This window comes from Acinonyx jubatus, chromosome B2, assembly GCF_027475565.1.
Source record: "Acinonyx jubatus isolate Ajub_Pintada_27869175 chromosome B2, VMU_Ajub_asm_v1.0, whole genome shotgun sequence".
Lineage (NCBI taxonomy): Eukaryota > Metazoa > Chordata > Mammalia > Carnivora > Felidae > Acinonyx > Acinonyx jubatus.
This window is the reverse complement of record NC_069385.1, coordinates 75741304-75758059: the sequence shown is the minus strand read 5'-3', so window position 1 is coordinate 75758059 and position 16756 is coordinate 75741304. Positions and strand designations below refer to the sequence as shown.

At 35.0% G+C, this 16756-nt stretch overlaps 1 protein-coding gene across 11 annotated transcripts in view; it reads right to left on the bottom strand.

The window, feature by feature from the left end:
- SNAP91 (synaptosome associated protein 91) overlaps positions 1–16756 on the bottom strand; it is a 147167-nt gene that overhangs the window by 60464 nt on the left and 69947 nt on the right. For all 11 annotated transcript variants that reach the window (XM_053222506.1, XM_053222507.1, XM_027057327.2 and 8 more), the window contains exons 10-13: positions 11497–11567; positions 6534–6561; positions 2551–2660; positions 324–442 (exon numbers count right to left, since the gene is read on the bottom strand). In XM_053222506.1, coding sequence (XP_053078481.1) covers positions 324–442; positions 2551–2660; positions 6534–6561; positions 11497–11567 — 328 coding nt within the window. The remainder of the gene's footprint in view (positions 1–323; positions 443–2550; positions 2661–6533; positions 6562–11496; positions 11568–16756) is intronic.

The following is a 16756-nucleotide window of genomic DNA, read 5'->3' as shown; positions in this document are numbered from 1 at the left end:
CCTGAGCCGAAACCAAGAGTCAGATGCTTAACTGACTGAGCCAGCAGGTGCCCCCCAAAATAATCAGAGGTTTAGAATAGCAAAGAAAAATACTGCCGTTTTCCAACTCTTAAAATAAAAACCATATGACTACCTGAACATTTTAACTGTACTATAGGTACTTTTTCTGTCTCTCTCAATATATACTTAAATCGATAGATGCCATTCTTGGCATTTTCTAAGTTCCTGGCAACATTTTGGGTAACTAAAGGTAAGTATAACAATAACTGCCTGAGTAAAAACAACTAAACAGAAAGACGACACGGCTGTCTGCTTTCACTCACCTCCCCACGCAGTGGCTCCTCCGGAAGGTGGTGCTGGTGCTGGTGCCGTGGCTGCTGCTGCCCCTCCGGAAGAAAAGTCTGGCTGGAGGTCCAGAAGATCACTAGATGGTTTAGAAGTGCTGAAAGGAGAATGCAACTTGAACATCAGATTTTAAAATTTTATAATGTGAAGATGCTTTTAAATAAAGACTGATGCAGAAACCATGAAAGATTTTGGATATTTTAAATCCAGTAAGAGAATAGTATTTTGGAAAGTACAGCACATGTTCTTCAATACCAAGCCTTGGTAAACTAGTTTGAAAAGGACCAGAAGCTGAAGTTTTTAGGTTTGTGAGCTAGATGGTCTATCACTATGCCATTCTGACAGTGTAGCATGAAATAAGACACAAACAATACATAAACAAATAAATGTGCCTTTGTTCCAATAAAACTTTATTTATAAAAACAGCGGGCTAGATTTCACCCACAGGACATAGTTTGCCAATTCTTGTTTTATATGCAATAACACAGGTAAACCAAACCTCAGTCAATGGGTCACTCAACAAATCATAAAGCAGAAATTAAAGGAGAAAACCTAAATGCCTCAAATTAAGGGGGAATTTTATTAAATACGTTAATGTCCACGGGGTAGCATGTGAAGTGCTGGTTATGAGTGTGATAAAAGGAAGTGTACTCCAAATATTAAAGGTATTAGAGTAAGAATCATGAATCATTTTTCCTTTTCTCTATTTTCTAAATTGTTTTATATGGAAAAAAATTTTGTCTTAAGAATTTAGAAAGCAAAGAATATTAAAATGAATGATTACTAACAATAAAATAAATTAAATGAAATAAAATAAAATAAAAATAATACCTTTTTCTAAGTTAAACTACAACACATCAAGTTTGCCTATAAGAAGCCTCATCTAAAATTTACTTCTGTATTTTTTATTCTCATTCGGTTGGCACTGTGCTTTACAAAGCTCCTCCATCTGTAGAAGTTACAAGGAGGAGCCTAGAGCTTTGCTATTCAAAGTGTGGTCTTTAAGCCAGTAACGTCCTGAGACACTGTTAGAAGCATAAAGTCTTAGTCTCACCTCTTACCTGCTATATCAGAATCTTCATTTTAACATGGTCCCAGGTGTTTCATTCGGGTTTGAAACCCACCGCTCTAGAGGTTACCAGACCAGGTACCAATCCACCAGGGTGCCAGATTCCCCACCCTTCCTCATAAATAGCAGTTCCCTCTTTATCTTTTTCACATACTAGATTTTCAAGTGATATTCTTTTGAAGACAGGATTCCTCGACATATTTTTTTTTTCTCAAAGCACATGAAATGTGCCTAATTTTGATATTCACTTCATAAATATAACTGGTCTAAGTGCCAGGATAGGGAAACATATTTATCATTAAGACCTGAATCAAAGCTTTTATAAGAAGCAATTTATCTTAGTACAGATGCAAAAAGGACTTGGTTTTACCAAGTCTGTGATTATAAAAAGCAGAACTAAGCAAGCAGGGGGTAACACACATAGTTAACATGGGAACCTTATGTGTGTTTATTGCTTAGTTCAAAATTCAGGTCTCCAAATATAGGGCATCCATAATAAGTCACAGATACTATAAATCCTCTCAAGGCAGCAACCAAACAAAGGTGACCTAAAATTATGATTTGAGGAGGTCTCTTTGAGTTGGGGCTTCATTGTAAGCAGCCCTGAGATTTGTACACAGTGCACAGTCATCCCCATTTTTCTCACTACTGTTAGGACATTTAGGTGTTAATAAAAGCTGATTAGGAAGATCCTGATGGTCTCTTCCTACCACCAGTGTCTGAGTTCCTCATAAGTACCAGCTAACTGGCCCACACTTGCAAGGTTTTGTTTTGTTTTGTTTTGTTTTAAAGCACCTTAAGACACCCTTTAAATTTCACACAAGATGAGGCTAATTTCAGAAAGCATTTTCCGTATCATTTAAGTGTGTGTACCATTATTCTACCTCTTTTCCTAAATGTCTGAGCAAGAAGATGATTTCCACAGCTTAGGTCTCTCTGATGCTTTCAGAGTCTAGGCCTACGGAACTGACTAAAATGTCAAAGGACTTATTTTGTGAACCTAAAAATAGCCCAAACTATCATGTTACTAGGACTAGATTTCATTTTGCGAAAACATGGCGGTTCAGCACACAAAAATAAAACAAAAACCTAATGAAAATATTAATAAACAGTTCACTACATGCTCATTAACTAACCTGATGGGGACAGCCGCAGATGCAGTTGCAAATAAATCAACTGGTGGGGATGTGTCAATCGTTTTAGCTGGTGTAGAATTGGGAGACGTAACGGTTGTGGCTGGAGAAGACTGAAAGTGAAGATGCACAACACACTCTAGTCAAATGAGAATCTAAAGGACACAGAGCAACAGGACTTCAACTCTACAGACCTATGACATTCACGGCAATTTTTGGGTAATGCCCTGTGGGAGGGAAAAACTCAAGAAAATTTGAAACTGAGAATTATAATAAGCAATCAATATTGGACAAAACAGGTTTCAAATTTTAAAAGTTAAATGTGGTTTATATAAAATTATGTTGAAAATATTTGGCTTAATATTGCAATGACTTCTAGTCATGTATTTAAAATCAAGGCTAAATGATATTTCCTAAACATAAAATTAGCAGGAAAGATCTCACTAGCTGCTAAAAGTGAAAAAAAATTATCAATTGTAATAATTGCTATAAAACCAAGCCCATTCTTTTTCCTTCACATCTTAATCAGACTTCATATAAAGTCTTCTCAGATGCCTTTAAATTCTATAAATCTAGCTTTCAAAATAATTCACAGATGGCAAAGAACAATTCATAAACAAGATTCAAGGCACTGACAGCTTAAGGGTGTCTTGATTATATCCAGTCCCTAATGTGACAAAGATAAAACTAAAAAAGTAAAATACAATCTAACACTTACTGTCCTGGACTGGTTTATTATTTTTAAAAATGTTTACTTATTTATTTGTTTAAAAAAAATGGTTTTTAATGTTTATTTTTGAGACAGAGGAAGACAGAGCATGAGTGGGGGAGGGGCAGAGAGAGAGGGAGACACAGAATCTGAAACAGGCTCCAGTCTCTGAGCTGTCAGCACAGAGCCTGATGTGGGGCTAGAATCCACGAACCATGAGATCGTGACCTGAGCTGAAGTCAGATGCTTAACTGACTGAGCCACCCAGGCGCCCCTAAAAATATTTATTTTTGAGAGAGAGGGAGAGTGCGCATTTGCAAGTGGGGGAGGGGCAGAGAGAGGAGAGAAAGAATCCCAAGTAGGCTCCATGCTCACTGTGGAGCCCAACAGAGGGCTCCATCTCACAACTGTTAGATTGGGACCTGAGCCAAAATCCAGAGTCAGATGTTCAACCTACTGAACCACCCAGGCACCCTGCACTGGACTTATTTTTTTATTAAATATTTTTTATTTATTTTTGAGAGGGAGGGAGGAAGAGAGAGAGAGAAAACAAGCAGGGGAGGGGCAAAGAGAGAGGGAGAGACAGAATCTAAGGCAGGCTCCAGGCTCTGAGCTGTCAGCACAGAGCCTGATGCAGGGCTCGAACTCATGAATGGTGAGATCATGACCTGAACCGAAGTCAGACACTCAACTGACTGAGCCACCCAGGTGCCCTGGACTGATTTTTTAAAAAATGTTTTTTAATGTTTATTTATTGTTCAGAGAGAGAGAGAGAGACAGACAGACAGACAGACAGACAGACAGAGTGTGAGCAGGGGACGGGCACAGACAGATGGAGACACAGAATCTGAAGCAGGCTCCAGGCTCTGAGCTGTCAGCACACAGCCTGATGCCGGGCTCGAACCCACAAACTGTGAGATCATGATCTGAGCCAAGGTCGGACACTCAACTGACTGAGCCACCCAGGTGCCCCTCCCTGTACTGATTTTTAAAGAGTTAATAGTCAGTTAATATTAAAAATAAAAAATTTTGTTGAGAATTTTGTTAATTCCATTTCTCTTTATTTGCTATATTTAATTCTCCATGTATCTACAAGGGAAATATTAATAGAAGATCTCAAACCAGCCCACCAATACTTACTTCTATAAGTGGAAATGTTATATAATAGCAAGTAAAACACATGAAGACTAAGACCAACCAAGGGCTATCAAATAATGCTGTAAATGGATATCTAATTTCAAATAGACCAAATTTAAACAAAGCTTTAGGGGCAGTGGGGGCAGGGTGCTCAGTCAGTTGAGTGTCTGACTTCAACTCAGGTCATGGTCTCATTGTTTGTGGGTTTGAACCCCATGTCGGGCTTGCTGCTGTCAGCACAGAACCCACTTCAGATCATCTGCCCCCCTCTCTCTCTGCTCCTCTCTAGCTTGCGTGCTCTGTCTCTCAAAAATAAACATTTAAAAAAAATTTTTAAAAGAAAGCTTTAATAAGAATAAATTTTTAGAAAAAGGACTGAGGAGATAATGTTTAGGGGTTTTAGATTTAAACAGTATTTGTCTGATCCTATCTGTCCATGAATCAAGAAGTCACAATTAAATAGCTACACAAGTGCTAAGCATTCAGCAGTCAAGAAAGACAAACACACGAGTATGGATATTGTTGCTCAGAAAAGGTTAACTCAAGCCTTTATCTGCACCAAAAATTAAAAGTTTTCAAATGGAACATGAAATATTATCAAGGGAATATAAAGGAATAACAAAATTTAATTTGTAGGTCATCCATTGTGGATACTGACAACTCCTCTAAAAGAAATTAGTGTTTTTTAAACCAATACATGCAAATAAGTTTGGAAAGTGATGTTTATGAAAATACCACTGAGAACTTAATGATGACAATAACTCTACCAACATAAATGCAGAAGTGAAGGTCTTCAAAGACCCATTAAAAACTGCCTTGTAACTATAAGCTCTGAAGAGATGAGAGAGCTAGGGAAACAGAACCAGAATAATCCTGTTATTACAAAAAGGAAGTACCCATTAAATTTCATTTGGCCAAAATGTGGAGACATCATCCCGAATGATGCCATAATTTTTACCACACTCTACTCTGCAGTCATACGTTGTGACTTTTCACATAGACATAATGATTTTAAACCTGGTTGTATAACACAATCACCAGGGATCTTTTTGTTTGAGCTGCCTGAGGGAATCTTAGGCAGCCAGCCCGGTACTGACACAGTACAGGGTGTATGGGAACTACCACTGCAGTCATAATGATATCCTTCATGTCTGTAATAACAGCAATCACATAATGGAAATCTGTCATAGATGAAAGAGTACATTTATTACATTTTTTTCCCGAAAAGTACAATGGTAGCTGTGAACTACTGACCTAGGGGAAAAAAATACTATTGTCATTGATAATCCCAATTGTGTCCTCCAATATACCAAAAAAGAGGGAGGTGAAAGAATTATTAAAATTATTATAGTAGACTGCCTAAAAAGCATGCTTGCAGAAAGACACCCAACTACAATTGACTTTTTAAACCAAACACGTATAAAATCATGTGCTTTATTTATCTCACAGGGCTGTGATTCAGAGCATGCATGTGCTTTGTAACTAGTAAAATGTTACATTTATTTTCAGTTGAAATATAGAAGTATGAAAATTTATCCTACTTAAAAAAAAAAAACCTAGTCCTAATAGAGGACCCATGAGGACAGGTACCTGTTTGACTTTCTCCTTTCACTTCTTTCAGTATGTATATATTCAAAACTAGAATTTCTGGATCATGGTGATTTTATTTTTTGGTTTTTGATGAAAGGAACATGTACATACAACAGCCAAAAAATGGAGGCAACCCAAGTGACCGCTGACAGATGGATGAAGAAAATGTGGTATACACATAGAGCGGAATGTTACTCAGACTTAAAATGGAAGGAAATTCTGACATATGCTACAGCATAAATAAATTCCCCAAGATATTATGCTAAGGAAAATAAGTCAGTCAAAAAAGGTGAGACACTGGATAAGTCCACTTATTTGAGGTACCTAGAGTAGTCAAATTCACAGAGACAGAAAGTAGAATGGGGGTTGCCTGGGGCTGAGGAGAAGGATGTAGAATCAGTGTTGAAAGTGTAGAGTTTCAGTTTGGATGAAAAAAGTTCTGGAAACGGGATGACAGCGACAGTTGCACAACAAAGTGAATGTTAATAGCAGTGAACTGTACACTCAAAAATTGCTAAAATGGTCAAAACAAAAGAAAGAGCAAACTTACCTTACTTAATGGAGAGGGAGCACCAGATCTAAAAGGCAACCAAAAAAAAACCCTGAATATACGTGAATAAATTTGTAGAAGCAATTAAGTTTGGTAACGCTTGGTCAAGTACTAACTCGTTTATATGCAGATGTTTTAGTAATGGACAAACTATTTTTTAAAAAATAATTTTTCTTTCATTCAATTATGACATCCTCTTTCAATATTTTCCATCTACTCAATTTCTAGTACTAGAGATTCTTAAACTTAAGTTTTTTTGTGTGTATCTCTAGCAACTTGAGTTGATCATTATTGCCTGTGTCCATCAAAAATAAAACTGGAATTTTAAAAATGTTGACAAGACTTGGGGAATATAGTGCTTTACAGAATTAAAAAAAAACCCTCTGGTGTACTATTTTAAAAAGTTAGAAAACTCATTGAGGTACACTGTGATTCATTTAATCACAATTGTGATGCATAAAAGTAACACTAGACTTTAAAAAATCCCTATGAGCCCTGTGTCTGAAATGTGTCTCAACTTCCACATGGTATACTCCTGAAGTTTGTTTTGCTCACAGCTCTAGTGAAAACTATCTATGGAAAGTATTCCCATTATTGTGTTCAAAGTGGTGGGAGCTTGAAAAAGTACAGTAACCTCAATGCTTGTTTCTAAAGGAGAAAATCAGAAAGCAGTAAAAAAAATTTTTAGTGAGATTATTGCTAGCACTATTATACATGATCTCTATCAAAGTGCTTCAGAAACAGCTGCCTCAACAGTTTACTGTTTACCAACCCAAGTTGGTGGAAAATAAATTAATAATAAAACAAAGTGAAGAAAAAATATATTTCAATAGGAAGCCTAGTGTCAGAGTCGTTCAGGATGGCAGGGTGGCTTTCTACTCATCTACAGAGGAAATATCACAAGTAGCACTAGCAACACAAAATTAGCAGAGATTTAATAACTGAAATTTTGTACAGTATCATGAATTTTTGTTTTATTGAATGCAGCAAATGTATTATTATATGTCACATTAATAACTTTGATATTCAACTTTATTTGCAAATACCTGCTATTTAAAGATTATCATGCTCAAACCTAAGTACAAATACCATAAGTAGCAAAAGAATCAGTTTGCCAAGCTCCTCCATGAGCACCATTACTAAATGACACTTCTAGTTACCCCATGGATTAAGCAAATAAATAAAAGCTCCTGTCTCTGTCCAGCCATCACCCCACTTAACACACTGTACCTTATTTGTCTGTTTAGTTATCTGTCTTTTCCACTAGATGCTAAATTCTCTGAAGGAAGGGAATCCATCTCATTGCTTTATATCCCCAGCACTTTACACAACACCTGGCACTTTGCAGGCAGTGGTATTTCTCTATCATTTGAATTTTAAAATAAGAATACATTCATGTACTCCTTTAAAAAAATTAACTAAGAGTCTTAAAATTATTTTGTGTGAAACTAAACTGTCAGGAAATGTGACGTCTCTTTGTATGTACCATACTTAGCCTTTGCCATGATTTCATACAAGAGGTCAGAAACAGAGGTGTGCTCCCATTGGGCCATAGCTTTAAAAAGCATCATTAATTACTGATTAAAATCCCAGGGCTTCAAGGCTCAGTGAAGCAAATAACTTGCCCAAGCCTCACCATTCTTTAATGGTGGATTTAAGACTCCAGTCCAAGTCTGTCTGATGCCCCAGCCTGCGCTCGTTTCACATTCCAGCCTGTCTTGACAAAAACACATGTGGGCCCGGCACGTGTGTTCCTCTCACACAACATACAAACTGCTTCCTTTCACCGGTTTCTTGATTGACTTAACACCCTACCATTGGTCATTTGTCCTTTATAAAAGAAAATGCTACAATCTTTTATTTAATGACATTTGCTAAAAGCCAATATTCATTTTAATAATTTTAATGAGAGAAATCTAGTACATAGTGAACTGTGTTGGGAAGAATAAAGCACGATTATAACTTTAGAAGACAATGAATGACCCATATAGTCCTTTCCTAAATTCTGTGAAATGCTACAGACAAATCCATGGGTTTTTATGACGAACATAGAAAATGCTAAGGTTTACTTCCAAAATGTTAATAGTCAGCCATCAAATGAGGACATTTTGTTATGTTTTATTCACAATAATAATCTCTATATAATTTTGGTTATAGATGGTAGACAGAGACAAAAAAAAAAAACAGATGTGAAAAACCTATCTACGTCTTCTAAACAATTTTAATTACAACAGACTTCTTCTCAGGTTTCCTGTACCCTCAACACTTAGTAAACCCACATATAAAATAAAATCAATTTCTCTTTTGTTCTATGGAATCACAGAAACATAAAATATGCAAATATATCACACAGTACTATATAAGACTTCAAAAATAAGTATCAGTGGATAAAAGCCATTAAATATAAAGAGCATACATATTTTTATGGTAGACATTTAAAAATGTGGCATTGTATGCATTTCCTTGACTCAGAGATTAGAATAATTTTATACTGCTATTGAAAGACAAACAACTTTAATTTTCTCTATAATACTGTCTTTTGGCATTCCTGCCATATGCCATGGGAAAATCTTTTGTTTACTAATCAAATAAAAAAAAAAAAAACCCTTTATTTCCAAAATCTAAGAGTAATACACCTAAGAGAGACTGGTAATCTTGATCTGAGAAGACCAAAATAAAGCAAAACCATTTATGCCAGTCACCTTGGGAGACAAGTAAAAAAGTATGATGAAAAAACACAGATGTGTAAAATTGACAGAAATCAGTTTTAAATAAATGTTCTAAATACCAAATGTGGAGTCTTAAGAGTGCTTTTTGCATTCTCAGTAATAACCAAATGCAAAAAAGCCACTCAGTGTAGTACTCACCCTTCACTTAAGTTCCCAGGTAAGCACAAACATACAAAGAAGAAAACAGTTAACTACTATAGTTCATTTATTTTAAAAATAGGGAATAAGCAAAAGACAAGTTCATATTCAGTCTCTCAGCCAATTCAGAAAAGAAATATGACAAGCATAAAATGATTTTTAAAGGAGAGAGAAACATTACGCTCAGCCAAAGGTAATTCAAAACAGAAGATCACTGAAATTCTATTTCCCTGCTCTTAGAAATGTGACTATGTGTACATAGCTAAGTTTTCCAAAAATAGTTTGCAGCAGCCACAAGGGGGCGAATTTAGACTTGAAGTTGGGGCTAATAAAATTCACCCTATAGGCTGCTTTTCTGTTGACTGCAGCATTGGCAGATTTAACAAGGGGAAAGTGTGGTTCTGTGCAGGGTGTGGGGGACCCTGAGGAGGGTAAGAGTACAGACCAGCTGACTTTTCACCAATACGTATCAGGCATTGCCCAAGGGAGAGGCTTTAAGTCCGGGGGATGTGCATATTTCCTTAGTTGGAGGTCCTTCTATCAAAGGAGCAGGACATTTCTTAGGCTTCATGCCTCCTTTTGCTCGAATCCTATACAACTCCTTTGGCTTCTTAGATACTCTAATACTGGGTGGCCCCAGCAATAACTGGAAGTGGTCATCTAACATACTTCCATGTCACTTAACGTACTCTCATGTCTTTTAGTTGACATCAATTTATCCACAAAATTCTGATCATCCATGGCCACGATGAAGCAGGGCAGACCTTGTACTGTGGTGATAACCTTGACAGAGCCCCTGAGAAGTCCTGCCATGCATCACACCCAACCGCTCTGCCATAACTGCCTGAGAGATTCCTACACCACTGTTTATCATTGAAAATTTAAAATATGCAACAATCTTTATACTAACTTGGAAAGGATTATAGAAATGATACTTAGCTAATGAAACAACAAGCAAAAAGTAACACTGAGACATGAATCTAGATTCTGGGCAAATGCCAAGAGAGAAGAAAGCAGAAAGAGGTTGCATTTTGATAACTATATCATAGGCAAAATCCATCATCAGCATACAGCCCTGCAATGATCACTTCATAGGACATCTCTGTTAACTTCTGCTGTCAATCTAAATGAAATAAACAAAAGCTGGGACCAACAAAGACAGATTTCAAGCTGACTCTGTAGAGAGAATAGGTGGAGATAATGAAGTATAAAACAGTCCCTGAACTTTAGATTCAGAAAATCTATTTAAACCACATATGTGGGAATAAAATGGCCACAACACAGAGTAGTGCATGATTAAGGAAGGCTTAATGAGGTAGCCTTCCCAGGATGGGTAAGATTTACACACACGGAGACAAGGAAGGTCGGTATCCAAGACTAGCAGAACTGTAATTTGAGCAAGGCACAAAGACTGAAAAGCACAGGGTCTTGTGAATAGACCAGTTTGATACTTGCTAGAGAGAAGAAAAAAAAATGGAACTTGGACATTTTTGCACGCAATGAGTAAAAATAGTGAAAAATGTATGTGCCCAAACACAAAGATAATGAAAATCCAGTAAAGTTGGACTTATTGCTGATTGCTATTCTTTGTATGAAAAAGATGTCTGAGCAAAATGTCAGCAGTATGCCATGCTGAATGGTTCAAGTAAGGAGAGTCTAAAATGCAGAAAACTATACTTGAGGGCTTTGCTTTCTTTCACAACAGGGTTGGCAGTGTAAAAGAATGTTCAAGGCTACCTGTGAAACTGCTTTACTCATACGCCCAATAACAACAGCCTCAATTTTTAAACATGAGCAACTCTTTTTCGGTATATTGTGAATCCCCTCTAAGGGCAGGTATATATGTCAGCAAGTTCAGGCAACCTATGTACAACCTACTAATTTGCTGCATGAGCCTGCAGAAAGAGTGCCTATATATGGGGTCACATTGCCACAAGTTAATGGGATGAATGGGGTTTTTGAGGGAACCTAGAAGAATTACAATAAAGCATACTCTAAATCTGTAGTAGTATACATGGTACCATGATATATCTCATTCTTATAAAGAACGACTGTAGCATTTTTAATCTTATTTAGAATATACAACTAATGCGTACTTGTTTCCGGGTTTCTTTCCTTCTAATGTATTTAGATGCTGTTCAAGGGTCTCCATAAGACTGCTGGGAGCCTACAATAAGAAAGTAAAAATAAATGTCTGCATTGTTTTCTTTCAAAGTAAATACACTGGAACATCACTGTAACTTTGTATGGTGGAGTTCTGTGGGTGGACCCCAATACATATGTGAGATGATTTCATTCCAAGTCTTTTGGTACTTAAATATTTAAATTCCATGGAATCTCAGACAGGCCATCATACATATACTTACTCCCACTGCATAACAAATAGCACTACAGCATGGTTTCAGTGTAGAGATTACATTGGATAGACTTTTCTATGATACTATTTATATGCAGTAAACTCAAATCAAATTAACCATATATTTCCATAAGACCACATGAAAAAAGAATAGGTATTTGTATCTAAGTAAGAAATATAAGTGCCCAAACACAAACTTACAGAGGTTTGGAAATACAGTAAACTCTCACTTATCTCTGTTTGACTGACATGTTAGGAAAAATTGCTACTATATTAAGTAAAAGGGGGGGGGTAAGTGATAGTTGTGGAGAAAAGAATACAACTTTAATAGTCAACAACAATTAAGATTTTCTTATTACTGAGCTACTTAATTTATATACATAATAAATACTTTAGCAAATATGATAATGTTAAGCTACTGTGTATTGCCAAATTTAATATATTTAACTCTTTTATTAAAAGGTACCTGAACTGTTTTTATAATAACATTTTAGGCAATACAAAGTGATGGCACTTACTGTATATTAGAAAGAGAAATATGAGGTTCATACATATATTCCACTCCATCTATTCCTCAAACATTAGAAATTTAATGTCATCTTTAAATAATTTTAACCTAAATTAGACTTTAACAGCAGCATAAGCATTCAAAGAACAGCATTCCACGAATGAAATATGTAACTACATTTATAGATACATTAAATTCTAACAGCCTTCAAATTAATATGAAATTGATTTTGAAGACTTTTAATATGCTAACTGCTAAAACAGCTCACAGAATTCAAGGAAATTCAAACAACTGTACATTTTACATTGTACCTATAATGACAAAGTAAAATTCTTATTAAAGTTTTTTAATTTTAAAGGTTCTAGATATCTAATACCATTTTCACTTCACCAATAGATTCATGAGCCATCTTAACAATTATGTGGTTATTATATATGTAATTATATGATTATTATATAATATAAATTACTAAATGAGCCAAACATGTAAATTTATAAATATAAGTTACTAAGTGAACAAAAATATTAACTTCATCAAAGTGATGGAGGTAGGGTAGAAAGAGTCAGACCTGTGACCATTATCTAAAACATTATGGACTCTAGAATAGAAAGAGTAATGATTATAGGGGATGTAATAAATTTAGAAAATTATAAAAATTATGATTTAAAAATATAACTTAGGTGACAGTAGACTTACTCAACAAATTCCAACAAATTGCAAATAAGAGTATATCTCTAAGTTTAAAAAAGGTAAAAATTTAAGATGTAAGGAAAATTTTGCTCTATAGAACAAACAGTATACTATAAAGACATGTTCATTTAATAAAGAGAATATGCATTGCCTTATTAAAAGGAAAAAAAATAGAGCCTCACAATTTTTAGGCAAATTAACACCCAATAACTTCAACATTATCATGCTAATTTTCATAATACTTATTATTATAATTGCCATAACAATGGAACTTAGGAAGCCTGGGAATAGAACTTCAAAATTTTCATATTTCTATTTTTTTTCACTGGGATTGTAGTAAGGAAAAAAAATACATCAAGCCACAGAACCTCTCCCTGGTTATAAGACATAGGTCTTCTAAATGTTAAATGCAAAGTAAAGAAAATGTGATTCTAAAACGGTTTAAAAAGATAAGTGCTACTTACAGTCACAAAACAGAACAATATGGGATAACAAAGAAAGAGGTGGTGTTTTCACCTGTAAACTTCCTTAGTTTCTTAAAAACAAACAAACCAAAAAACCAGAGGACAGTTTGCAGTTCCATTCTTTTTGCAAGGTTTTTTCATAATTTAAGGATGAAAAGTTTAAAATAAAGTACCAGTCACAAAAATCATAATAGTTAAACAATTTTTTACTAAGAGCAGACTACAAAACTGACTTTTGTCTTTAAGGGGAGTTATTTTGTAATGAATTGCAGATACAATTAAATTTGGAGCATTTTATCTTACATGTTTAAAAATGCTTCATCATTTATAGTTCTTATAAGGACATGTGAAGTGTAATAGAAATAAATTCCTCAAGTGTTTTTGGAGGAAAAAACAATTTTGATAGCAATATTCACAAATGTAGCAGTATCAGCTGCCTTAACTCTATCTATGGCATGGAGTAGAACTTGGCATATAGGAGACAAATAAACAAAAACGGTCTCAAATTTCCAAGGAACAAAACTTTGAGAATACCTCTGCTGTTGGAAAAGGAACTTAAAATAACAAACTAAATTAGCAGTTATCTTTAGTTCCTTATTTTTAAAAATGCTGAAGTCAACGGGCCAATCAGGTGGAAAACACCAACCCAAAGACCAGAGTCAGCCTGTGAAAGCTAACAGGTAATAGCAATGTATCACAGTTATCCATTCATCAGTGGGACAGTTGTGTGTGTGTTTTTTTTAACTTTTCTTTACCAGCAGTTTTCAGATCAACCAGAATTCCTAATAAGAAAACCTAAGATGTTTTTCATAAACGGAGGTATTTTAAATTTGGAATGCACATACACATATACACACCCCAAACAGGAAATGATATTTTGAAAATCCTTTTCTTGGAACAAATTTAAATCCGACTTGTGAGCCCAGGATCAAAAAGGAAGCATTCATCTACAATTCAGATACTTTAGATTCTAATGCATCATTAAAACCAAACAGGAAAAAAAGCAACCAAAAGATCCTTCAAATTTTTCATCATTAGATCTCAGAAACCATTTGAAAGTGCTAAGAAGCAGTTCTGATACTGTATTATTCTTCTTCTCACCCAATATAGCACTTTTGAATGTTTTGTTAAAAAAGTTCATTGATGTTCATAAATCATTTAAATGCAGTTCTGATATTATATGCAAAATTATTTAAAGAGGGCTGCAGATGACCACACTGGTATTTATTGTGCATTTTCCAATCAAAATGATGTCCATTGAATTCCTCTGCTCCACCTTGCTGTAAGAATTCTCATCTTTCCAGTTACAAGCAGCCTATTCTTACTCCCAGTCAGTAGGTAGCCTTCTGATCTCCAGCTCCTCCTTAGCCCTCTTCCATGTTGGGTATTTTGGTTCACTGCCACAGCTAGATTCAGTGGCTGTAATGGCCACACAGGAGCTGGCAGAGAGAACCTAATCTCAAAGGTGTTAAACTGAGTCCACACAACCTGGTATCTCTGACCCATTTCCAGATTAACCATGGTCTAACACTGTCTAAAGGACTAACCCTAGAATAGTTCACATTCCAGCTCTGCCTGACCATACCATCATAGTGGGTCTAAACTGCCAGATCAGTTAGAAGCCTCCAGTAGACCTATGGAAGGGGCTTCTAAATAAGAATTAGGAAGTATATTTAGCTCTGTCACAATCCTAACAGAAATCACAATTAGGTTACTTACTAAGAAATTTCAGAAGCACTCAATACTCTTGTATTGAGATTTAAGTATATGCTGGAGAAATTAACTAGGGAATGCTTAAGTGTGTGTGAAGAAGTAATTTAAGAATAAATGTTAATATGGAAGTTTATGTGGCTCTTAAGGACACTAAAATAGCAGAGGAAAGAATGATACCAGATTCTAATGAATCTCTATCACAGAATACCCAGGGCACAACGTTACCTTCTTTAAGGACTGGATATCTGTTCTCCAAATTAGAGTAACACAATGTACAACGTTAAACAATATGTCTCTGGACTTTCTGAGAAGAGATTATGTAAGTGATAATGAATACTACAGTAACATTAAAAATTAAACCCAAGTATGTGAATCCTTCTTTCAATGATACCTACAATTTTCTAATTTTAAAAACAAAAAGGTATTTAAGCATTCTTTTAAACTTTGTCTCTTTCAAACACTGTACGAACTGAGACAAATGAGGGTCTATTTTCTTAACTGAGAGCCTCCCTGATATGATAGTTTTACTTTTATTCCACAGTGAGAGCGGTCTATACAGTTTAAATAAAGGTGATTTACTATCTCTAAAAGCTATTCATTGAGCAAAACATTTTAATATCTACCTTTTTTAGGTTAATATGTATTATTCATCTGGGCTATTTTACTAAACTACAATGTAAATGTTTGTTATCATTAAATAATTTAAAATGAAAGCATACTGATTGTCTTCACTTTTTATTACAGCGTTATTAAATTCATGTGTCCATATCTAATAAAAAATTTTTAATGGTACTTTACATACTTAATACCTAAACCATATCCAAAATGATACTAATATCTTATTCAGGTACATATCTGATCAAAGAACACTATCTTCTCATAATAGCAAAAATATATTAATATTCTGTCTACTAGAAGCAGTGATCTCCCAACTTTTAAGGCAAAAAGTACAATGCCATCATGTTTGAATTGTTCTCAAAATTTTACTTATGAAAGATTATTGGTATTTAGTTGGTATTTTAATAACATAAATACAGAGACTATTACTTTGGGGTTCTCTAATTTTTAATAAAAATTTAAGGTTAATATTATTTTAAATCTAAAAACATTGCAAGGGATTATAGTCTGTTATATACATTTTGACATTATTAAAAACTGGGTATTTTTCATTATGAACATTTCCTTCTATTACAATTAGTTTTTATTTACAAAGACAGGAAACTCATACATTCATTGCTGGTATGCAAGAAGCTCTATATTCTCTCTTATCATCTCACTGTCTCTAGTTAAAGGACATGTTTGGGATAGAATTTACCATAACAGAGTAAAGAGTTGATTAAATAAAAACAGTTCCTGCCAATTGTGAGAAAAGTCACAAAGTAATTCTGCACATGTGAATGGTCTTGATTCTACATATTAGGAACCCTACAGTGTGCCCTCTTGACACATAAAAAGATTGATAAGATAGCAGCACTATTGCTTTTGCTTACTAGATGGTCCCTGGAAAAATCACTTATCTACCACTAGCACTTTTTTTTTTTAAAGGTTCTTTTACAAAATTTCTTCCACTTCACAGGGGAGTCAAGAATCAGTGCATACCTGGGAAATGTTAAAAACTAGGAGAA